The 23,999-nt window shown below is 52.4% G+C and overlaps 1 protein-coding gene across 4 annotated transcripts in view; it reads left to right on the top strand.

Annotated features, from left to right (window-relative positions):
* MEGF11 (multiple EGF like domains 11) overlaps positions 1-23,999 on the top strand; it is a gene marked incomplete at both ends in the record, with an annotated part of 227,329 nt that overhangs the window by 197,597 nt on the left and 5,733 nt on the right. For 2 of the 4 annotated variants that reach the window (XM_080691722.1, XM_080691723.1), the window contains 8 exons: positions 5,259-5,405; positions 5,763-5,897; positions 11,637-11,765; positions 12,782-12,910; positions 13,368-13,496; positions 14,053-14,181; positions 14,999-15,235; positions 22,530-22,586. In XM_080691722.1, the coding sequence (XP_080547848.1) occupies positions 5,259-5,405; positions 5,763-5,897; positions 11,637-11,765; positions 12,782-12,910; positions 13,368-13,496; positions 14,053-14,181; positions 14,999-15,235; positions 22,530-22,586 (1,092 nt within the window). Of the gene's footprint in view, positions 1-5,258; positions 5,406-5,762; positions 5,898-11,636; positions 11,766-12,781; positions 12,911-13,367; positions 13,497-14,052; positions 14,182-14,998; positions 15,236-16,728; positions 16,848-19,243; positions 19,311-19,871; positions 19,974-22,529; positions 22,587-22,788; positions 22,828-23,999 lie in introns of those variants that run through there. The other 2 variants (XM_080691721.1, XM_080691724.1) reach the window with 2 other exon arrangements.

Here is a 23,999-nt window from a genome sequence, read left to right as displayed (position 1 = left end):
CCCCCCAAAATGCTGGGATTACAAGCGTGCGCCACCACGCCGGGCTCCAGGGTGAACTTTTCAAAACTCATTATCTGTTCATGTCGACCTCTGCTGAGACTGCCTTCATGCTTTCTCATGACTTATACAAAATCTAGAATCCTTAGCACCGTCCAGGCGCCTGGATCTGACCCTGCCCAACTCCTTCCCCTCTCACCCTCCCCCTCTGTCATCCACGGACTCCAGCCACCAGGATTCTTTCTTCAGAAGCCAGCCACCACCCTCATTCCAGGCCCTCTTATGTGCCCTTTCCTCTGTTTTAATCTCTCTTTCCCCTTCTTTTCACCTTATAAGTTTGTTTGTTTGTTTTGTTTTGTTTTTTCGGTACTGGAGATTCAGTCCAGGGCCTTGTGCATGCTAGGTAAACACTCTACCGCAGAGCTAAGCCCCCAACCTGCTAACTCCTTCCCAGATTTCACCAGATTTCCTCTGGAAAGGCTCCTCCAGTATCAACACCTGTGACCACCCAGCCAGAGTTAAAGAGCCCAACTTGTTAATTCTGATAACTCCACTTTTCCTTGTGTTGTACCTAGCACAGTTGTCCTTGAATTCTGACTTGAGCCTCAGTTTTATTATCTCCTTCCTGACTTGACCATCAGCCTTAGGGAGGCATCTGCCCTCTTCACCTCTGTGTCCACTGCCTGCTATACGCTGAAATAGGTAACATGTGGTTCGGACCAGGACTTGAATCAGACACGGTGGTGGGCACCTGTAAGCCCAGTACTTGGGAGGCAGAGACGGGAGAATCTTAGGTTTAAGACCAGCCGCAGCAACTTAGTGAGGTCCTGTTTCAAAACAAAGATAAAGTAGGGCTGGGGGTGTAGCTCAAAGGTAAAATGCCCCTGGGTTCAATCCTAGTACCAAAAAAGAACAGAACTTGAACCAGGCTGCCTGGGTATGTGAACCTGGATAACTCATCTTAACCTTTCAAGGCCTGAATTCTTTATTCATAAAATGCAGACAGTTAAAGCCAGGTGTGTTGCCACATGTCTGTAATCTCAGTATTTGGGAGGCTGAGACATGAGGATCACAGGTTCAAGGCCAGGCTTAACAACTTATTGAGACCCTCAGCAACTTAATGGGACGTTATTTCCCAATGAAAAAATAAAATAAAATAAAATAAGATTGGGGGTATAGCTCAGAGGTATATGCCCCCAGGTTCAATCCCCAGTACCCTCCCCCCACTCCCATACACATTCAATTGCAGACAGAATCTTTGCAGCTGACCACAGGGTCATTTTGAAATTTAAGTGACTTAATACCGTAGAATGTTAATCGTGCCTGGCACATAACAAGTGCTCAGCTGTGTGAGCCAAGAATACCGGAAGAGCTCAGGAAAAGGATGCTGTGTGAATGTACCCACTGGCCAGTCCCACTGGGAGGCAACAAAAAGAAAGCAGAGCTACATGTGGTGGCACGTGCTTGTCATCCAGCATTCGGGAGGCTGAGACTGGAGGATCACGGTTCGCAGACAGCCTCAGCTATTCAGTGAGGCTCTTTGCAATTCAGTGAACTTCTGTTTCAAAATAAAGAATAAAAAGTAGGGCTGGGGGTGTGGCTCGGAGGTAGAATGCCCCTAGGTTCCATTCCCAGGACTGCACAAAACAAACAAACAATAAAAAAAAAAAAGAGAGAAAGCAGTAGGGACATTGCTGGACGCATCAGTTCTCAAGTAAACAATCCACACCAGGTACCTCTGCTCTTCATGACTGCAAGGCTTCCGAGAGCCAAGGACATTCCTCCGTGATCCCTCCCACCGGGACCCCCCCCCCCTCCACTGCGGGCTGCAGCCCTTCAGCTTAGACTAAGGCTCCAGCCTGGCCACTCTCACCCTACACTCTCAGTTAGAGCCAAGAAACCCACTTTTTCGTTGCCTTAATTTTAAGTCAGCTGATCAGCTTTCAATGACATGTCGTGCTTTAAAATTCTGCCTTTGATGGACAACGTTTCAGCAAGGCCTCTGTGGTTTGAAAGCTGATTTCCCCAAAGGTGGTCCTGGAGTCTTTTTAAAGAGGCAGTTGATGTCCTCAGGTTTATCAGGGAGAGAAAGACGGGGAAGAGTGCAGGCCTGGCCCCGACAGGAGGATCACACAGGTTCGAAGCCAGCCTCAGCTACTTAGTGAGGCTCTCAGCAACTTAGTGAGACCCTGTTTCCAAAAAATATATAAAAAATAGGTCTGGGAGTGTAGCCCGGAGGTAGAAAGCCTCTGGGTTCCACCCCCAGGACCACAAAATAAATAAATAAATAAATAAATCTGCTTGAGTCCGGCAAAGTGATTTCCCAGGGTAAGACGGGAAGGGACCTCTCTAAGGGGGATTATTATTAATTAGCCGTGGGGAAACAAAGGTCTAGAGAAAGAAACAGATTAAGCTACCACTTCCCAATCTGTAGCTGGGGCGCCCCCCACAGGGCCCAGGCTTTCAGCGGTGCCCCCAAGTCCCTTCCAGTCCTGGGCACACACAGGGAGCCTCCTTCCCACTTAGATCCCAGGGTCTTAAGCTGCAGATTGCACACGAGGACCTCGAGCAGGAGCCCCCGCGAGGCCCGGAATGTGATCATTGCCAAATGCTAGGACCCAGTGGGACTTTGCATTCTGAGCCAAAGCGCCACAGTTCTCCACCCCTAAAAAAGAGGACTCCCTACCTTACAGAGACGCGCACTCTGAGGCTCTCGTGCACGGGAGAGGCTAGACTTGTATTACTCATTGATTGGAGAAAACACAAGAGCGACCAGCTGCCTTGAGTTCCGTGGTGCTTTGTGCACATGGTGTTTATGGGTCACAGTGACATCTGTGTCTGGTTTTAGAGAAGGGCTGCATCTCCGTGTGCCATGGGGAGCACATAGGTACGGGCGGGCTCGTTGGCTCTGCAGCCCCCAGGCTCTGCCTTCATCTAGTGCGACTCCCAGTGAGCAACGCTGGCCCTCGGCCTGCAGTCAGAGTCCTGTGGTTCTCAGCAAGCACAGGCAAAGGAATGCCTTAGGGTAGATTATGGCTCTGCAGCCAAGGATCCAACCAATAGCAGGTGGGTTTTTTTTTAAGTTGCATCTGGTTGGGTGTGGTGGCACACACCTGTAATCCCAGTACTTGGGAGGAGGATCATAGGTTCATGGCCAGCCTCAGCTATTTAGTGAGGCCTCCTGCAACTTAGTGAGACCTTGTTTCAAAATAAAGTATAAAAAATAGGGCTGGGGTGTAGCTCAGTGGTAGAATGCCCCAGGATTCCATCCTCAGAACCGAAAAAAAGTTAAAAAGGGGGTTAGGGGGTATAGCTCAGGGCACAGTGTTCCGGGGTTCAATCCCCTGTACCAAAGAAAAAGTAATTGCATCAGTATTGAACATATGCAGGTTTCTTTCTTGTCTGAACAATGCAGTATAACAACTATTTATACAACATTTACATTGTATTAGGTATTATAAGTAATATACAGATTGAAAGTATGCAGAGGATGTGTGTAGGTGATATGCAAATACTCTGCCACTTTATACAAGCATCTTGAGTACCCGTGGATTTGGTATTCCTCACAGATACTGAGGGACAGCTGTACCTAGAATAGGGAAACTCAAAGACGTATCCACAACTTTGAACAGCTCCATGGTTGCCCCTTCCTCAGACTTCCCTAAGTCAATCCCTGATGCCACCTCTCCGGCACCTGAAACTCCACTGGAGAAACCACCATCAGCAGGTCATAGATGGCTGGCCCCATCCCTACTTCCCAGAGGGTGGTATCTGACCCTCCCAACCCGCACTTCATAATTACAGCAGTCGAGGGAGGGAGAGCAGGTGCAGGGCTGGACCAAGGCGGAGGAAAGCCTGCGCAGCCCCCTCCCTGGCGCCTCCCTCCCCTGCCACCAGCCAGGGGGCCTGTGCAGCCCAGCCTGCCTCCAAATTGGTCCCACTGCTGTCCTCCCGCTGCTGGGCTGACTCTGCTCACTGGTCTGAGGGTCTGTCTTCTGCCTTCTTTCTCTTCCTCACAGTCCCTGTCCTACTAACAAGGCACACACGATTTTTAAAATAATTCTGCTCCTTTTAGAGCCCCTGCTATTCACCTTCCAAGAGCCCGACTGCTCTCCTGGGTCCCCGCAATCCATTCCCCTAATGCGAGTGGACCTGGAAACCTTTCTGCCCGCGAGGAAACCCCAGCCCAGAGCTGGGCAACCAGCCTCGGGTCTCTTAAAATTCCATCTCAGCCTTCAGGCTGAAACCATGCCAGCACATATTTCTTCTACCTAAGCTTTAAAAGACTGTAGAGATCTTGCCCTTCTTTCTTATTGAGATATTCTACCTATTCTTATTCCCAGCAGCATAGGCTGCTGTTTGTCAAGTAGAGGGTCTTTAAATCAGTTCACTGGGTTTCGATTAGAGATTTTTTTAAAGAACAGTGTTATATATGTACATACATGTGTATGTATGTATATTATGTGTGTATGCATTTGGTACTGGGGATTGAACTCGGACACTACCACTGAGCTACATCCCTAGCCCTTTTTTATTTTAATTTATTTTTGAGACATGTTCTTCCTAAGTTGTCCAGGCTGCCCTCAATTTTGCAATCCTCCTGCCTTAGCATCCTGAGTAGCTGGGATTATGGGTATTCACCACCATACCTAGCAGATGGTTTCTTTTATATGCATGTGTACATATCTGATATAAAATACACATGGCACTGAAGACTATAATCAAAAGAATATGAAAATATCCCACCCACTCTCTGAGCCCCTGCATGAATTGGTTGGCTGGAACCCAAGAAGGACCGGTGGCTCTCAGACTAACACAGTTGGGCACATAGCTAACCCCAGCCCAGGCACTGCCCCAGTAGGGCACTCACTCACCCAGAGTAGGTTTCTCTCAGGCCTCTTCCTGATGCCCAATAAAGTGTCAGAGATAGAGAAGCCCTTCTTCCTCTCCCTTCCTGGCTTCATGATCTTCTACCTCTTATGATGCCCATTTAGGACTTACTGGTTCAGCCACACTGTGCTATGCTTAATTTCTTCAAGATGTGATGCTTCTTTGCACATAGATTTCCTTTGCCTGGGCAATTCCTCCCTGTCAGGATTCTGGGCAATGCTTCTTCCTGGAAGCCCTCCCTGCCCTGCTGAGTCTCCACTGGGGTCCTCCGCCCGCCCAGCCGCACAATGCCTGCCCCGGCCTCTTCGTACTGCACAGAGCCTCTCCCTCCATCCTTCCCTCTGCCCTCACCCGCTTCCTCTTGCCCACAGGCATCCGCTGTGACAGCACCTGTCCTCCTGGCCAGTGGGGCCCCAACTGCTCCATCTCCTGCAGTTGTGAGAACGGCGGTTCCTGCTCGCCAGAGGACGGGAGCTGCGAGTGTGCCCCTGGCTTCCGAGGACCCTTATGCCAGAGAAGTACGGCTGAGCCGGGACCCCAGAGGCCTCAGGCAGCTCGCCCTGTCCTGCCTGCCCAGGGGAGGCGGTCCTGGTGGAGGGAGGCTGGGCTCTTAGACTCTCTCCCCCAACACACACACGCTGGTCCCCTCCTCCTGCACTGTCCCTAAGTTCGGGGCCCAGTCTAGCTCCTTGGTGGCAATAGGACCAAGCCTCAGATTCTCCCTTCAGAAAGGGAAAGGCCTCCAAGGTGTAAGGAAGACACAGTTCTCCCCACATTTTATAGGAGCCTCCCTTCATTGGGGTGGGGAACAGGAAAGCTGGCCAGGCTGGAGCCCCAGGGCTGCTGACCGCTGGCCATCTCCTCTTCGCCCTCAGTCTGCCCCCCTGGCTTCTATGGCCATGGCTGCGCCCAGCCTTGCCCGCTGTGTGTGCACAGCAGCGGGCCCTGTCACCACGTCAGCGGCCTCTGTGAGTGCCTCCCGGGATTCTCCGGAGCCCTCTGCAACCAAGGTACTGTGCCTAGTGGGAGGTGTGGGCAGCGAGGCATGGGTACTGGGAGGACGCAGACAGAAAGGGAAGGGCTTGGGAATCCTTGCCCTACCCCATTTGCAGAGGCAGCTCCTTCCATCTTTAGGGCTTGGGCCCACTTTCCCAAGAAATGAGTGCCACATGGCATGAGATAAAGACATGCAGTTAAAGGGACAGGCTCAGAGAGGGTAAAGGGCAAGCCTGTGGTCTCACAGCCAGCAAATGGCAGAAACAGCTGCTGGTTCCAATCCCATGCCACAGAGATAAGAAATGAAATAAGTAAGCATAGAAGAGCTCCACATCAGCCAGGCGTGGGGGGTGCACTCCTGTAATCCCAGTACTTGGGAGGCTGAGACAGGAGAATCACAGGTTCAAGGCCCAGGTCCAGCCTCAGCAAACAGGGCAAGATTCTCAGCAACTTAGTGAGACTATTTCTTTTCTGTTTTTTTTTTGTTTTTTTTTTTTTTTGGTGTGTGTGTGTGTGTGTGTGGTACTGGGGGTGGAACCCAGGGGCTTTTCTACCTCTAGGCTATACTCCCAGACCTATTTTATACTTTATTTGGAAACAGGGTCTCACTAAGTTGCTGAGAGCCTCACTAAGTAGCTGAGGCTGGCTTCGAACCTCTGCTATCCTCCTGTCTCGGCCTCCCAAGTGCTGGGATTATAAGTGTGTGCCACCACGTCCGGCTTAGTGAGACATTTCAAAACAAAAAGATAAAAAGAGCTGGGGGTGTAGCTCAGAGGTATAGAATGTCCCTGGGTTGAATCTCCAGTACTGCACTCCCCACCAAAAAAGGGGAGCGATGACATCAGAAGTAGCACCAACATGCCAAGTTGCTTAGGTGGAGGCTTCCATGGGAGAGCGTGGGAGACGGTTCTGGAGAAGGCACCCGAGCCCCTCCCCTCTAGCTCCTGTCACATCACTGATCCCGAGTCAACCCCAGAATCCTCCTCAACACCACCTCCAGGCACCGCTCCGCTGGGCAGGAGTGGAAGGGGAGGCGAGCTCACTTGCTTCGGTGTGCTTTTTCTCCAGCGCTCTGGGAGAAGCACCTGGCTTTGTAACACTTGCAGACTTCACCATGGTTGATTTCAAAGTCCCAATGCTTTAACACCAGTCACAAAAATCCCTCAACATTAACCACTGGTGAGAAGGGAGGGGCTGACCGCCGCACATGCACTCTTGTCGCCTGTGCTTGGCATGTCGGGCAAGGCAGCATGGATCTGGGGGAGCCCCGTGGACTGTGCTGGCAGAGAAGGAAGAAGGGCCCTCCGGGTGCAGCAGCCTGGGCCGAGCACAGAGGCCTGGGCGCGCAGCTGCCCCGCAGCAGGGACTGGCTCCCGGATGTGTCGCTGGTGTTGTGCAAAAGGCCAAGAAGTCGTCCAGGGTCCTCAGGGCAGCTTTGAACACAGCCCTGAACAGCAGCTTGCAGAATCTGCACTCGGAGCCATAAGGAGTAACAGGGTCTTAGGAGAGGTAAACTCAGAGCTCAAAGCAGCTCCAAGGTCACCTAAACTGTCCTCCGGCCTCTGCTTAAATGCTTCTCTTGACTGAGAGTTCACTGCCTCCCAGGGGAACCCATTCTTCTGATAAATAATCACTGCTGAGCTGGGCTATTTAAGTTTGTGGGCCGTTAATATGTATGAGTGGAAAGTTTACTCCATGATGCTTTGAGGTCACGGGAAGTTTGGGCCCCAGGGAAACATATGTGACAGTTTCATTTGCTCGTAGCCCTCGTAGGACAGTTTAATCATCACCTGACATGTCGAGGTTTACTTATTAAACATAGGAGACCCGGCCGTCAATACAGATAGGTCTGGTCTAAATTAGGACCTAAGCAGCCCGAGGAATAACTCTCGCATCCTGCATTGTCTGATTTATCGCCCACTGGCCTAATGAGTATTTTCCACATATAGATCTAATAGACTTTGCTATTAATGGCAACTGCCCTGGTTAAACCTCAAACCTTGTAAAAAATTGAACTGACACTTTCTAATGGCTGGCTTTCTGGTGAGTTACAAATTGCAGACACTGCTTCTGCAGAATCATTAAACATAGATTAAACATAAGCAGATGTTTTCTTTTTCCCAGCCCCCTCCCTCCACCAGCTCCTCTCTTTGCCTTACTCTGGATTCAGCTAAGAATTAATGTATTAGCCCCAGCACATTAGCAGCTCTGTTGGGAGTGACCAAGGGGTGATATGGTTTGCTCATAGGTGATTTTTTTTTTTTTTTTGGTGGTACTGGAGATAGAACTCAGAGGCTTTCTACCTCTGGGCTATACTCCCAGACCTATTTTATATTTTATTTGGAAACAGGGTCTCACTAAGTTGCTGAGAGCCTCACTAAGTAGCTGAGGCTGGCTTCAAACCCGCGAGATCCTCCTGTCTCAGCCTCCCAAGCGCGGGGATTACAAGCGTGCACCACCATGCCCAGCGCTCATAGGTGTTTAACCAGATAGCAGCAGACCTTCCTAGCTGTGTGACCTCTTTGGACAGCAGTTTGACCTCTCAGTCCTCCTCTGTAAAGTGGAGCTGATAACAGACTTCGAAGTAATGATGGGCATATATAATAACGAAAACATTTGTTCATTTAACCTTGAGCCATGAAGCACTTTGAACCGTGGTGCATATAAAGACCATTTATGTGTTTGTTGACTGCATAATAAAAGTAGCAGCCATGCCCAGGCCTTTGGACTGGGGAGTCTGGCCCCACATACTGGCTGTATGGTTCATCCCAGCCACTAAGCATGTCCAGGAAGGGGCACAGAGTGAGATGCCATCCTAGCCACCAGGTGGCCACAGTCTGGCTGGGGAAGGCATGGCAATGTGGGGCCAGGCCAAGGCTTATGAAGACCTGAGCCCGGGGAAGCCGCTGTTCTTAAGGTGTGAAAACCTTTTCATGGACCTCCATGTGGCTCAGCCAACTCAGAACCTCAGGATTCGAGGAGCTGCTCCTTCCTGATAAGGGCGCAAGAAAGCCTCTTCCCAGGAGGCTGGCTGGAACCCGGAGGAGCTGGGAGGGACAGGAGTCACTGGTCCCAGCACAGCCCTCTGGAAGGTTGCTGCTCCTGAGGCCCATCTCGGAACAGTTCCAAAGTATGTGCTGTCTATCAGGCTCTGTGCTGGACACACACCCTAACTCTGATCCAGCAAAGCACAAGTGGCCATGTTTCCTGCCCTCACCAAACCTAGACCAGAGCGGGAAATCCTGAGCTCAGCCTTTCCCAGCAGAGCTTAGGAGATAAGTGGGGAGGACGGTGGGGCCAGTTTCTATCCATACATTCAACCATTGTGCCCTGAGCCGGCTGGCTTTCCAGGAATTTCCTGGGGGACACAGATAAGGTGGCGCCCAGGTTTGGCCTGAACCAGACTCACAAGTCTCAGTCATAAAAGACTAGGGAAGACTACCAGGAAGCTCAAACAGGGAAATAGCCACCAGAACAGAGAAGAGGGTCGAGTCAGGACTAAGATCAGCTGTAAGTGTCATAAAAATACAAAGTAAGTCAGGCTTGGTGGTGCACACCTGTCATCCCAGCACTCGGGAGGCTGAGACAGGAGGATCACAGGTTCCAGGTCAGCACGTGATAGATAACTTAGTGAGACCCTGTTTCAAAAATAAAAAATAAAGCCGGGCGTGGTGGCGCACACTTGTAATCCCAGCATTCAGGAAGGGAAGCTGAGACCAGAGAATCGAGGTTCACAGCCAGCCTCAGCTACTTAGCAAGGACCTTCGCAACTCAGTGAGACCCTGTTTCAAATATTAAAAGCCTAAAAAAATAGGGCTGGGCTGTAGCTCGGAGGTACAATGCCCCTGGGTTCCATCCCCAGTACCGCAAAATAATAATACTAATAGTAATAATAATAATTAATAATAAAAGTAGCCAGGCATGGTGGCACACCCTTATAATCCCAGCATTCAGGAAGACGAGACAGGAGGATCATGATTCGTGGACAGCCTCAGCTACTTAGTGAGGCTCAGGCTCTCTGCAACTTAGTGAGACCCTGTTTCAAAATAAAGAATAAAAAATAGGACAGGGGGTGTAGCTCGGAGGTCGAATGCCCCAGGTTCCATCTCCAGACCTGCAAAATAATAATAATAATAATAATAATGATGCTGAAGGTATGGTAGACATCTCTGGTTTCAATCTCTAGCACCCCATGTACCCACTCACATACACATGCACAACCAAAATAACTGGTATGAAAATGGTAAGCATTGTTTATTTTACATATGAAAAGAAATACAGACAGGCCACTGGAAATGTCAGAATAGCTTATAAAAATGTCAGGGTCCTAGACTCTTGTTCTGCCATCCACAGATGGCTGCTTGAGTTCCAGCCATCTTATCCACACTTCTCAGGTACAGTCCTCATTACCCTTCAGCACTTACCATTAGCCAAAGTGCAGCCCTGTGGCCACACCCAGGTGGCCCTGGTCCAGCTGAAACTCAAGATTCTACTCCTAAGGGAGAAGAGACTGGATGCTGAGATAGCAGTCTCCTAAGAGGAATCCTGGGGGAGGAGCACTTGAGATGAGTCTTCTAAGGCAGGGTAGGATTTCCACAGCTGGACACAGGATCACGGGAAGCTGGAAGGCAGCAGCGGGAGCAGAGGCAGAGGAAAGGCCTGGGGTACATTTAGAAAGTGGTGTGTGGTCCACGTGACTGGGAGAGGGGGGTAGTCAAGCATAACCCAGGAGGCAGGTTCAGTGCTGGACTCTAGGATTCCGTGATTTATTCTGGGGTGGTAGGGAGCCATTGAAGCTATGTGAGCAGAGCACAGGAGAGCCATGAAAAGACCTGTGCTAGCCGGGCATTGTAGCACACGCTTGCAATTCCAGTATTTGAGAGGCTGCGACAGAGGGCCTCTGCCACTTAGACCCTGTTTCAAAATAAAATATAAAATAGGGCTGGGAGTAAAGCTCAGGTTAGAATGTCCCTGGGTTCCATTCCCAGTAAAACACACACACACACACACACACACACACACACACACACACACACACTGTAGGAAGGAGGTGGAGGAAGAACTACAGAAACCAAAGGGGGATAGGTGCCCAGCTGATACTCAGACCTAGTCCTAAAGAGCTCGCAGCCTGATGGAGGAAACCTTCCCTTCCTCCATGGATCAGGAAGTGACTCCTCAGGAGAGGCTGTGACTCAAAAGAACCCAGAGGGCCTTTCTGCGGAGGATGCTGAGGTTTGAGGAATAGGCCAGAGAACAGGTGGACAGGGGAAGACATTCAGGGCCAGTCTTCCAATAGTCGAGCTGCAGACCCACCTGCTGCACCGTTCGTACCTCTCCTTCTGACTCTAGGCTTTCTCCACCCTCGTGGCTATGGGACCAGGGATGCGGGAAAGTATGGTGACAGAAAGCAGAGGATTGGGAGCAGTGCAGGGAGCACTGAACCGAGAGTCCAGAGCCACTTCCTGTCTGTGAGACCTAAATCCAGTGATTCCACCCCCGCCGGCCTCTGCCTGTTCCTCTGTCAAAGGGGACCTTAACAGAGCCTCCTGACCATGGCAGGTGTGGCCAGGAGAGGGCAGCACATTTATGTGCAGGGAAGTGGCGGGGGTGCTGAAGGTGGGCGGCTCCCACTCAGACCCAGGACCCCAGGGTGGCTGCGGCCCAGGGGCTTCTGGGGGTGTAGCTGTGGGTGGCGGTCTAACGACCACGACTACAGGAGGAAGGGCAAGTGCCAGGCTGCCCTGTGCCCACAGTGTGTGCTGGAGGGCACTTTGGGCAGGACTGTGCCCAGCTCTGCTCCTGTGCCAACAACGGGACCTGCAGCCCCATCGATGGCTCCTGCCAGTGCTTCCCTGGATGGATTGGCAAGGACTGCTCACAGGGTAAGCCACTGCGCTGGAAATGCCCCACCCAAGGTCAGGCCGGAATCTCCCTTCACTGCCCACCTCTCTGCCCGCCACCTCCGCCTTCAGGGCTGAAATTTCCTCCGTAGGTAGGAATGTCACCTGAGTCCCAGTTAGCTCTACAGCTAACATGAATTACTAGGATGCATCATGGACGTGACTGCTGCTGCTAGAGGTATTGATAGTGCCACTAATGCTAATAATTCTGAATTAATATTCCATTAGCATCTGAGCAAGGAGCAGCTCGAGTTTGGACAGGGAGGAAGAGGCAAGGGCTGTCGTGTTGAGTCTGGGGATGTGAAGTGAGGCCAGGCCAGGGCAGCCACCTCTGCAGGGATATGGGCACCCACTGGGTGGCCCATGTGGTGTCCTGGGCATCATAATCCTGGACAGGGCCTTCTGGGGCTGCTCGTGTAAGATGTCCCCTGTCTAACATAGAGGTTATAGCCCCTCCCCAAGAAGCCCCCAACTTAAGGGCGGAGACCTGGCCACCTCCTTGTGATGGTGAGATGCAGCCAGTAGCCATAGGGCAGTCCCAGTGGATGGCATGGCCCGAGGGAGTTCCCTTCTGATGGGGAGACATGGGCTCTGTCCTCAGGGAGCTCCAGTCAAAAGAGGAGACAGTCTCTGCTCTGGGAAAACCCCCATCCTCACGGGAAGTCAGTACACACGGGGTACACACTGAGCCACAGTGTATACTAACATGCTCCAAACCAGTGAGTCTCCTGAGAGTGGTGGTACGGGAGCCCCCAGACCCAGGCTGTCAGTCACCAAAGGCCAGGCGAGTGGGCAGAGAAGCTGGGCCTAAAGGGAATCCTGGGTGACTAGGCCCGGTGGCGAGTTGAGGACATCTAGGAATAGCGCATCACGCCCCTGCAGGCCAAGAAACGTCGCCTGTGTCCATCCTGGCACCTCGGCTCTGACGTGTGCTCCCCCTTTCCCTTTCCGTCTGCCCCTCCCTTGCCCTCACCCTCTGCATCCCACCCACCCCCCAGCTTGCCCACCCGGGTTCTGGGGCTCCGCCTGCTTCCACACATGCAGCTGCCACAACGGGGCGAGCTGCAGCGCCGAGGACGGGGCCTGCCACTGCACCCCTGGCTGGACTGGACTCTTCTGCACGCAGCGTAAGCCCCGCCTCCCGGCCTCCCAGCCACTCCCAATCCCATGCTGCGGCCTACTGGCCGCCGTGGGCATAGTCCAGGCCTGCAAAGGAGGGAGGGAAGAAGCCGGCCCCAGAGCCTAGCTGGATTCGGGGGTCCAACAGGCCCAAAGTCCTGGAAGGTTAGGGTGATCACTGATACCAGACCAGCCTTGGACAGCAGGGGGCACAGCCCATGGCCGCACAGCAAGGAGACGGAGCCTGGCCTCCGGTTCCAAGGCCTCCGTGAGAGGACCGCCCAGTCCCACCCCAAGCCCTTGAGCATGAGTGCCCAGAGTGTGGAGGTGGCTCTGCGCAGGGTCTCACTCGTGTCACCCCATGCTCGAGAAGGAGGCGGCAGAGACAGGTCCAGTCCCAGCTGCACCTCCGCAGCCATCCTGACCCCGTAGCAACTCCTGTGACCAGAGGTCTCGTTTCTCCAGGTTGCCCAGCATCGTTTTTCGGAAAGGACTGTGGGCGTGTGTGCCAGTGTCAGAATGGCGCCAGCTGTGACCACATCAGTGGCAAGTGTACCTGCCGCACAGGCTTCACCGGGCAGCACTGTGAGCAGAGTAAGCGGCCCCAAGCCCTGCCCCGGGCTCTTAGTGCCAGGCCACAGCCTCCTGCAGGGAGGAGCCCCTCAAGATCCACGCACTCGGGGCTCTGCTCTCCCTGCCATCTGGCTTTGGGGGCAACTTCTAGCAAAGATCATGCCTGCATTCATACTCAAAGAATTTCTCCCTCCCATTGGGATGAAGGCAGGGTGGTGAAGACAGAGTAAGGTCCCGAAGGGGTTTTGAGAGACTAGAGGAAGACGGGATTATTTTGGTTTTTCTTTGAAGCCCCTATGGCATCCAGCTCAGGGCCTGGCACATGAGCAGTGCTGCTTGAATGTGTTGTATGGGGAGGAAGTAGGCATAAGTGGACCCTGCCCTCTCCTCTGCTGCCCCTGGGTCCTCCCCACTCAGGGGCATAAGTGCTGTGTCCACCCCAAATGTCTAAGCAAAGCACAGTGGAAAAATGGGCCTCACTCTGTGTGAGAACTAGCCTGTCACCACAGTTATCCATGGGACGGGAGGGCTGGCAAGTGGCTGCATCTCAGTTTTTTGTACCCTTAATACCACGCAGGATGTGCCCCAGGAACCTTCGGCTACGGGTGTCAGCAGCTCTGTGAGTGCATGAACAATGCCACCTGTGACCACGTCACTGGCACCTGTTACTGCAGCCCTGGCTTCAAAGGAATCAGATGTGACCAAGGTAACTCACAGGTAGCTGAGTGCCTGCGGGCTCTGGGGGTCCGACAGGACCAGGTGGAGTTTAAAGGACCTTCCCTGCTCACTTCTGGAAGGAGTGGAGGCAGACATTGGCAGGCACCTTCAGTGTCCCCACGTGCATCCTTGGCAAGCTGCCCACCAACCAAAAGCTAGTGCCGTGGAGAGGCTGCTGGACCAGTCCGGAATGTCTGCCAGGATTTAGGGCTGCCATTACCTACTAGGCGTCCTTGGGCAGGGTGGCCCCTGAACGAGGCAGAGGGCTGGCAGGCGTATGTAATCCAGAGGGTCTGTGGCAGTAATCCTGGGCACATGGGCACAGTGCTCCCAGCTCTCACTGCCAGTCTGTCCCTGTGTTACAGATGAGCAAGCCGCGGGCTCTGGCTCTCATAGCTGGTGAGTCCGGTTTTTCCTGACTTGCTGGTTGTGTGATCCTGGGCAAGTTACCTAGCTTTCTGGTGACTCAGCATTTTCATCAGTGGTAAGGGAAATAATTAAATAGTTTTTCAGAGGGCTGCCATAAAGATTAAACAAGTAGCTCAGATTCATTTTGGGGACAGAATAAAAAACTCAATGAACATCAATTATTTTGTTTTACATGTACAGTTAATTTGCTCCTTGTCGTGATCGCAGGATCCATCCCCTTTTGGGAGACTGAACACACTGGGGCACAGTGAGGGCTGGGGTCACGCGAGGATTGAATAGGCCAACACCGGCTCCAGATCTCCTAACACAGAGGAGGTAAAGGAGCCCAGGCAACCGAAGAGCAGGCCAGGCCCCTCAGACCCTTCCTCTGTTCACAGCTGCCCTCATGATGGAGGAGCTGAACCCCTACACCAAGATCAGCCCAGCCCTGGGCACAGAGCGCCACTCGGTGGGTGCCGTCACAGGCATCGTCCTCCTGTTGTTCCTCATTGTGGTGCTGCTGGGCCTGTTTGCCTGGCGCAGGCGGCGGCAGAAAGAAAAGGGCCGTGACCTGGCTCCCCGCGTCTCCTACACACCCGCCATGAGGATGACCAGCACCGACTACTCCCTGTCAGGTAAGGGCTGTGTCCCGGGCACCCCCCTCCCCATCCACACGCCAGGAAGACCCACGAGAAGTCCTTGGGGACACCTGGCTTCACTGCCGGGAGGGTGGCTGGTAGATGGTTGGGTGTGGTCACCCTAGAGACAGTGGGGTTGGAAAGGAGCCTACCTGGGAAAGTTCCCTGAGATTCCAAAGGTGTCATTTCCTGGACCCCGGCTCTGAGCAGCTATGGTCGGGAGCCTTTCCCGTTTCTCAGAGCTTCCTCATCCTCACCAGGCTTCAGCTGCAGGAGTGCCCATACCATGCGGTAGCTTTCCTGAGCTCTCCAGAACGTCCCCTGGGCCTCATTCCTGTGCCACCTAGGAGGCTAGGCTTTGGGGTCAGTGCCCTGGCCCTGTTCATTCCAGCTTTCCTGGTGAAGGCCTCAGGCAACCCTCCCTAAGAGAGGAGGTCCCTGTTAGGACAGTAGAATAGGCTGGTACCTGACTTGGGAGAGGTCTGAAAGTTTGGACACTGTCTCTCTGACAGGAATGCCAGAGTCCAGTTTGTTCACGGCTCTGACGACATCTCCAGCAGGGATTTTACCTGGGAGTCAGAGTGGGGTGAGGACGGAGAGGCTAGGGCAGATCCTTCCTCTCCCCGGACCCCTGCAATGCTGCTGTGGAGAGAAGGCTTTTTGCTTCATATGTAGCTAAACAGTAAAGGCCAAAATACTCTGCAAATCCCCTGGGCCAGGGGAGGCTGGGCCTGCCTGTGAGCACAGGATGATGGTCACTAGAGCAGCTCCCTGGCTCCTGGCTGACCTACAGACCCTGCACCTTGTGCTTAGAGAACCCAGACCACTTCAGCCATTCCTGCTCAGTGCTGCCTGCTGATGCCAACTCCATGGGGGTGGAGGGGCTGCAGGATAGATAGGTGGCCCGGAAGCACACCCTGCCCTTAGAGCTCTTGGCCCAGGTGCCCCTGGATTTCAGCCAAAGCCAACATCCTCTGACGAAAGCCCAAGTCCACAGAGATTTGGGGATTTTCTGACTATGATGAGCAGGGTTGGCTGGATTTTCCCACGCCATTCTTCTGGTACTCCCCAGCCCTGTGGAATGGTCCTAGAATCTCAGCAGAGAAGGGCTGGAACCAAGAGAAGTGGGAGTTCCTTTATGGACTCATTATTGGGGTTTGACCTAGGAGGAGGTGGGGGAAGATCAGCCCACCCCTACATAGCAACTCAGGGATATGTGAGACTATGAGAGCCAGCGTTCCTCGGCGGCTGGCAGTGCCACTCCCCACACTGGCAGGCCTACCCAGCATCCTGCGTGCAGCAGGCAGGGCGGTGTGAGGGAGAGAGGGAGTGAGCCAGGCTCTCCAGGGGCAGTGGATGCCAGGAGACTGGGGCGGGGGCTTGACTCTCTGCAGGGTATTCAAGGCTACCAAGCCCAGGCATTAGTTTTGGGGGTGTCTCATGCTAGGGATAGGTGTGTGATGGAATATGGCACCTTGTTCTCTTCCCAGATTTGTCTCAAAGTAGCAGCCATGCCCAGTGCTTTTCCAATTCCAGCTACCACGCACTGGCGTGCGGGGGGCCTGCCACCAGCCAGGCCAGCACTCTGGACAGGAACAGCCCCACCAAGGTACCGGGCCCCTGACTCCCCAGCCCCCACCCAGGGTTCACTCGTGTAGCCTTCACCTCTGCCCATGTGGAGGGCCCACAGGAACCAAGACGTTACAAGCAGCCCTGTGATTCATGGTGTATGCAAGTAACGTACACACAGCACCACTCAACGTAACATCCTATGCACCTTGTGTGAGACGGATTGGTACCAAGTCATATAATCAACATGTGTCTCCTAGTCACACGACCATGTGTACCATGTAGTCACTTTTGCCCCATATCAACTACAATATATGCACTAAAGCACCCACCACCAATCACCCCGGCATGTTAGCAACACAATGTGTGTGACCAGCACAGTGTTCAGTAGCCACCATTCCTCAGGTAACCACGCACTGTCTTTTGAACTTGGACATACCCTGTCATCTATATACACCCATAGCTAGGCCAGGTGGTGCACACCTGTAATCCCAGTACTTGGGAGGCTAAGACAGGAGGATTGCAGGTTCAAGGACAGCCCCAGAAAGCAGTGAGACTCCCATCAACTTAGCCAGACCCTGTTTCAAAACCAGAAATAAAAAGGGTTGGGGGTATAGCCCAGAGGTAAGATGCCCCAGGGGCCGGGCGTGGTGATGCACACTTGTAATCTAAGCATTTGGGAGGCAGACTGGAGGATCCAGAACCACAGCGGACAGCCTTGGCAGACAGCCTCGGCTACTTAGTGAGGCCCTTTGCAACTCAGTGAGACCCTGTTTCAAAAAAAAAAAAAAAAAAAAAGGCTGGGGGTATAGCTTGGAGGTACAATGCCCCTGAGGTTTCATCCCCAGTAAACACACACACACACACACACACACACACACACACACACACCCCAGGGTTCAATCCCCAGTACTACAAAAGAAAAACGCAGTTTTATACACACCCACTTATTGCAATCTGAACCAACACAAAGGACATGGGACTCAAACATCAGCCCTAGCCAGTGTTCTTGATAGGGAGGTAAGCAGATACCTGGATGGGGCCTTCCCTGCCAGCTTCCAGCATGGCTCTGGCAGTACCCTTACAGTCACAGGCCCATGAGCAGTGTCTCCGCACTTACATTAACAATGTTTAGTGCACCTCTTAACATGCCAGGACCACTGTCTGCCAGAGTGGGAGACTGAAAAACGATGACGACCAGCCCCAGGGACAAGGTGTGGTGGGCTTGTGCTGCATCCTCCTGACACCTACCTGTGCACGGGTCCACAGAGCAGCAGGACATTTGGGGGAGTGGACAATCCCAGGCTCCTGGCTTCCTGGAGCGTAGCTTTCACATTCCAGCCCCTGCCCTACTGCTCTGGGAACCCCTCGCTGTGTGCCCCCTGGAGAAAGACCAGATTTCCCACCACAGACCTGGTAGCACTGAAGCCGGAACCCACAGAAATGGTAACAGACGCTACGGCCGCAGGGGCGACCCCAGGCCAGGGGACGTCCTCGGTGTCCGAGGCCATCAGCCTCATCCACGGCCCCTAGCTTTGGCCACTCTTCCCGTGTATCTCTTTTGCTCAGACTCTTCCCAGTTTCAACTTTAGGAGTAGGGAGAAGGAAATGTGGCATTTCCCTTGACTGACCTCAACCACATCATCAAGGCTCAGCAGGTGACAGGCAACAGGTAGCAGGGAGGGGACAAAGCTGGCCTCTATCTAGAGGGACGAGCCAGGCACCCTCCAGGAGGGGCCAGAGCTCCTGCACGGCGCCCCGCCCAGTGGCGTTCTGTGTGACTAGGACCCATCAGCCTGGTAGAGGGGGCATCTACGGCAGAGGCGGGCGGCTGTGATTACCTGGAGAAGACACGGGACTAGGAGCTGAGGCTCGAGTTCTAGACTCATCCCTGTTGCTGACCCCTGTTTGTCTGTGAATGGGGCCCACAAGCCAGGACTCAGGTCCCCATGTGTGAAGTCAGGATAAGATCCTTGCCTGTGTGAAGGGCAGCTGTGAGGCATGGGGAGGACTGCGCCATTAGCCTCAGGACATCCTGCCTTGGGTCTTCCTCTTATCACCTGGGGACTCACCTGGGGTGGGGGCAAGCCTTAACACCTGCCTCTGTGCTGAGGGAGGCCTGTGTTACTGCTCCCGGGGCTCTGCCCCACCAGCTCACCTGCTTCCCCTGTCGGGGCCAGCGTGGTATAAGCCTTGTTGGCCCCTGGGAGGTCCTTTGCCATAGGGGCCCAGGAACCTTCCCTCAGCCTGACAGCATGGATGGGGTATGTTCTGTTCCCAGTGGCCATGGCCACAACATGGTGGCCTGTCATGGAACACGTAGCCACCCCTTTCCTGTGTCCAAGATCATTACAGGGGTAGGTGCTGGGCCAAGTGATGGCTGGGGAGGGCACCTGGGGCACTAGGTATTAACTGGCTCTCCTACTCTCCAAACAGCTCAGTAACAAGTCCCCTGACAGAGACACAGCAGGCTGGACCCCCTACAGCTATGTGAACGTGTTAGGTCAGTAGTGGTTTGAGTCTGGTCCCCATCATGACCCATCCTGTTCTTCTCCCATCCTGAGAGGGGCCCTGCCCCAGCTTGAAATGAGAGTTAAGAGTCCTGCTCAGAGTTTCCCCAGGAGAAGGAGAGCAGAGATTAAACTCAAGCCCCTATTTTGGGGGAAGTCCAGGACTCCCCCCATTTCTACAAGAGGACAGGGAGTGGGTGGTTATGACCCAGGTACTAGGAGAGCCAGCTAGGGATGGGGCATGGGGATTCTAGGTAGAAGCAAAAGGTATTTCTGGTGAAAGAGCCTCTGCCTGAGCCGGACCCTACCAGAGTACTCCTTCCCAGGGCCACGTCCCCTGCCCTGGTGAGCAGCAGTGCCTGGGGGTGGGGAGGGGGGCGCAGCAACGTCCCTGGTCTTTCCATTGTCCCTGGCCCTTTCCATCCCTGCACAGAGCCTTGCTTCCTCCTAGGCTGCCCCACCCCAAGCCTTGCTCCCCCCTGCACTTCCCATCCCCTTCTCCTGCCACACTAGGCCCGAGAATAATGGCTCCTCCCTGTCATTCCTCTCACTAGACTCCCATTTCCAGATCAGTGCCCTGGAAACCAGGTACCCGCCCGAGGACTTCTACATTGAACTTAGACACCTCAGCCGCCCCGCTGAGCCACACTCGCCAGGTCAGACCCCCAGCCCTTCCCCCTGCCCCTCAGACCAGTCCCAGCACCTGCCCTACTCCCCTCCCCACCCCATGAGCTACTCCTGTGCCCAGAGCACCTGCTGTTGAGCCCTCCCCTTCCCAGCACGAGTAGTCTATAACCAACACCTCTCCAAAGGCAGCAGTGTGTTCTAAGCCTCCCTCTCAGCCCTTCAGTTCCTGTCCTGGCTAGTGGATGTGGATAAGCCTGGGTTGCTTTAGGTGGAGAGGGCACAATGTAACTGCACCCCCTAAACACCACACAACGCCACCAATGGCAAAGTGATAAATGACCAAAAAAACTCTGGATGCCCCATTAGTGTGGATAAGAGAGCTGGCTCTCTAGCCAAAAGCCCAATGTCCCCGAGAGATCCCAGACCCACCAGGGGCCCAAGCCAAGCTCTCCCAGATCTCTGGGTAGGGTTGTTGAGCAGAGATCTGGGGAAACTGGGGCCAGATCTGTCCACCAATATACACTGGATGCATATATACACTGACCTCAAACCTAGTGGCTTAGAAGAAATACAAAAAAGAAACTTGGCAAGTCAGTCCTAAAGTAAGAACCTGGGGTAGGAGCTGCAGGAGTAGGTGTCAAAGGATTGAGCGCAATGAATGGACAGAGAACGTGGCTTCCATACAGTGCGGTTCCTCTAGGGAAGCTGGGGCAGGCCCTTGGACACTAGACCCCTCAGGGCCTGAGCTCAGGCTCCAGCTGGCTTCTGGGGCTCTGCAGGCCCCTGGGTCCAGGAGCAATAGGAAGAGTAAAGGTTCTGAATCTATCTACCTGGTGAACAGGCAGGGGCTTCAAGGACTCTGTGCCTATACCCGAGGGCTATGTTTTGGGCTGTGGGTCCCCTGGACGGTGGCCAGGCCATCCAATAATCCTACCAACTACAATTCCTGACCCCCACCCCCAACACACACCACCATCACCACCTTGTATCTCTTCCCACCTGGGCACATCCTGTGGGCTCAGATCAGATTCCTCAAGAGCACCACACTGTCATTTGCTGGCAGGGGGCCAGCAAATGGGGATGTCTGGACTCTAGTTGCAACTTAACTTCTCACTTGCTGGTGTGGCCTTGAACAAGTCTCTGCTGCTCTTTAGGCCTCTAGACTGTAAAAAGGGAAAAAAGGTGAATAGCCTAGCCACCCTCCTTCAGTTGGCACAAGAGAGCTCTTATCTGTATAAAGTGCTGAGCTGATGCCAGCATAGAGACTGTTGCAGTCATGTTTCTGCACAGGTTCCTGGTGGCCTTTGAGAAGAACGGCCAACTTGATTCTGCTGTATCACTCAGTAACGTGTGGAAAGCAGGCAAAGTGGAGTGAAGCCCTACAAATTCAACTTGGGAATTCTATATGAAGGAGGAATCTGGATAGCAGTAGGTTGGTCTTTAGTGTCAGAAACGGGAGAGTTGAGTGGAGTCACATCATATTTTTAGTAAGCATTTGCTGCATGCTTTGCCTGGTACTGTGTCCTCAATTAAAAGATGGAGGTGGAGGGTATAATTCCAGTATTTGCAATGCTGAGATAGGAGGACTGCAGGTTTGCAGCTAGCCTCAGCAACTTTCAGCAGAGGCCCTCCAAAACTTAGTGAGATCCTGTTTCAAAATAAAAAATAAAATAGGGTTGGAGGTATAGCTTAGAGTTAGAACACCCTGGGTTCAATCCTTAGTACCACACACACAAAGAGGGGGGGGGGCTCTGAGGTTGAGCTAGAGTCATTAGAGTCCCAGCCTAGAAATACTATACTGTTTTTTCTGGGATCAACAGTAGCAAAGAACCTAAGCTTGATCCCAGAAGCTTTATGTCCCACACAGGACCATGCATTGTGGGAGCCTAGGAAAAAACCATGACAGCAGAAGAGAGAAAGAAATCTTTGCAGCTGAAAAACACAGATGGTACTTTTCAAAGATAAATCTCAATTTTGTGTCAATGGCCACCCCTCCCCCACAAAAATGGGTAACCCAGAGAGCTGACTCTGGTGACTGTGCATTCTGTAAAGATGACTGCTCAAGACTTGCAGCCACCTGTCTGCCTCTCTGTGGCTCCCTCAGCTGAGCCTTGGATCCAGGAGAGAGGCAGGACCAGATCTGAGAGAGGGAGAAACACTATCTCCAACCATTCCCAAACCTAACAAACAGATCTGGAATGTCATACAGCCTTCCCTCAAGCTAAGAACTATTGCTGCTTTTATTTCTTATCCTATACCTTTGGAGCCTGGACCCTCACCCACAGTGACCGCAGTGGCATCCAAACTGCCTTTTATTACCTCCTGAAAGGCACATCCTAAGGGTGAAAGTTAAAGGGAAGCCAGGGGGTGCTATAAGTCACCGCAATGCTGTGAGCATTGTAAGAAGTCCTGTGCGCACAAAATGATTCGGGATAGATTAAACCCAGAATCACTTTCTAACAATAAACAACTATTTATATTTTGGGGAGTAGAGGAGATAGAAAATTGCAAAAGGAAAATAGTAAGATCATAAGCAGTCTAAACCTCACCTCCATGTCTTCTTTCCTTATATTATTTTTATGCAGGTGCTTGTGGAATGGACAGACGTCAGAACACATACATTATGGACAAAGGCTTCAAAGGTAGAGTATCCAATCCTGACGTCCCATTACAAAGGGCTTAGCAAGAAAGAGTGCAGATCTGAAATGGCCATGAATTCCACCTGAGAGAAACTATATATCTCACCCCTTAAAAAAGTTAAAAGACCGCAAGACCTGAGGCTGCTGGGTAGCTCTGCCCAGGAGGAGCAATCATAATAATAATGAATTCGTCTTTGGATTTCAGTTGCACCTGCTTAGCAAACACTTGTGGGTTTTTTTATAGATGCCAACTAAATGTCTTCGGAAATGTAGAACGTCATTATCCAACCAATTAGTACGAGTTAAATTGATTATAAATCTGAAATAAAGTCAGTCTATCTGCCCCAGAGGCCTCCCATCGTCATGCTGGCGAGGAATGCCACCCTGCACCTGCTGCCTTTCTGGAACACAAGAAATGAAAAGGATACCCAGTATTAATATTATATGGCACTGCACCCCAAGAGATCTCTGCTTTGGGGACCAGAGAAGCCAGGACAAATCCCTAACGCATGGGAACTGCAAGTCAGATCATCCCTCTAGGAAGCCTACAGGTGAAGCCAAATGAAAGGTTAAGGCCTGCCCCTGGAATAGGTGCTAGGTTTTAAACATGTGAAACAGGGGGCTTTGGAACTCTGTTACTTACTGCTCTGTCACTTACCTGGGACTGTGAGTTCCCCAGGGCTCCGTTTCCTCATCTGCAAGGTTGGGATAATTACATCTATCCTACTGTCTAATGCCTGTCCTATTATCTAACAAAGTTATCACAAGTGTCCAATAAAATCACAGATGGGAAGTGTTTTTGCATATTATAAACTTGAACTAATGTTATGGGGCTTTCCTTTTGTCTCTGAGATTTGTTTAAAAGAGTCTCATCTAAACTGAAAGAGGTATGATTGACAGCAAAGGTCCCAATGGATATCTAGCTATGCACCAGAATCACCTGGCAGGTTGTTAATACTGCTGACAGTCATACCCATCCCCCTGAGATTCTGATGCAGTGGATGGAGAGGAGGGCTGTGGATCCTGTGACTGTGATGAATACCTCAGGCTATCCTTGTGCAGCTATACTATGTGATAATATCCAGCTATCATTTAGAAACCACTGGTCTAGACTGACCCAGATTTCTCGGTTACCTTTCTGGCCTTGCAGACTTAGCCTTAGATATACACAAGACAACCATCTCCTAACCAAGGTGAGCTCGTTTCTACAGCCCTTGGTAAGATGGTTATTTGAAGTGGAATGAGCAAGAGACAGGTGGTGGTGGTGAGTAATGTGTTCTGAGCAAGAGAACAGGAGGGGTGAGTGACTCTCAGCATTTGTTAGGATATTTAGAGCCCAGGAAGCCCGAGAGAGGACAGGAGGGCATACCCAGGTTCCAAGCCAGCCAATGGGAGCATGATTCTGGCAATTTTAAG

This window comes from Muscardinus avellanarius, assembly GCF_963383645.1.
Source record: "Muscardinus avellanarius genome assembly, chromosome: 3".
NCBI lineage: Eukaryota > Metazoa > Chordata > Mammalia > Rodentia > Gliridae > Muscardinus > Muscardinus avellanarius.
This window is presented reverse-complemented; position numbering and strand designations above follow the sequence as displayed.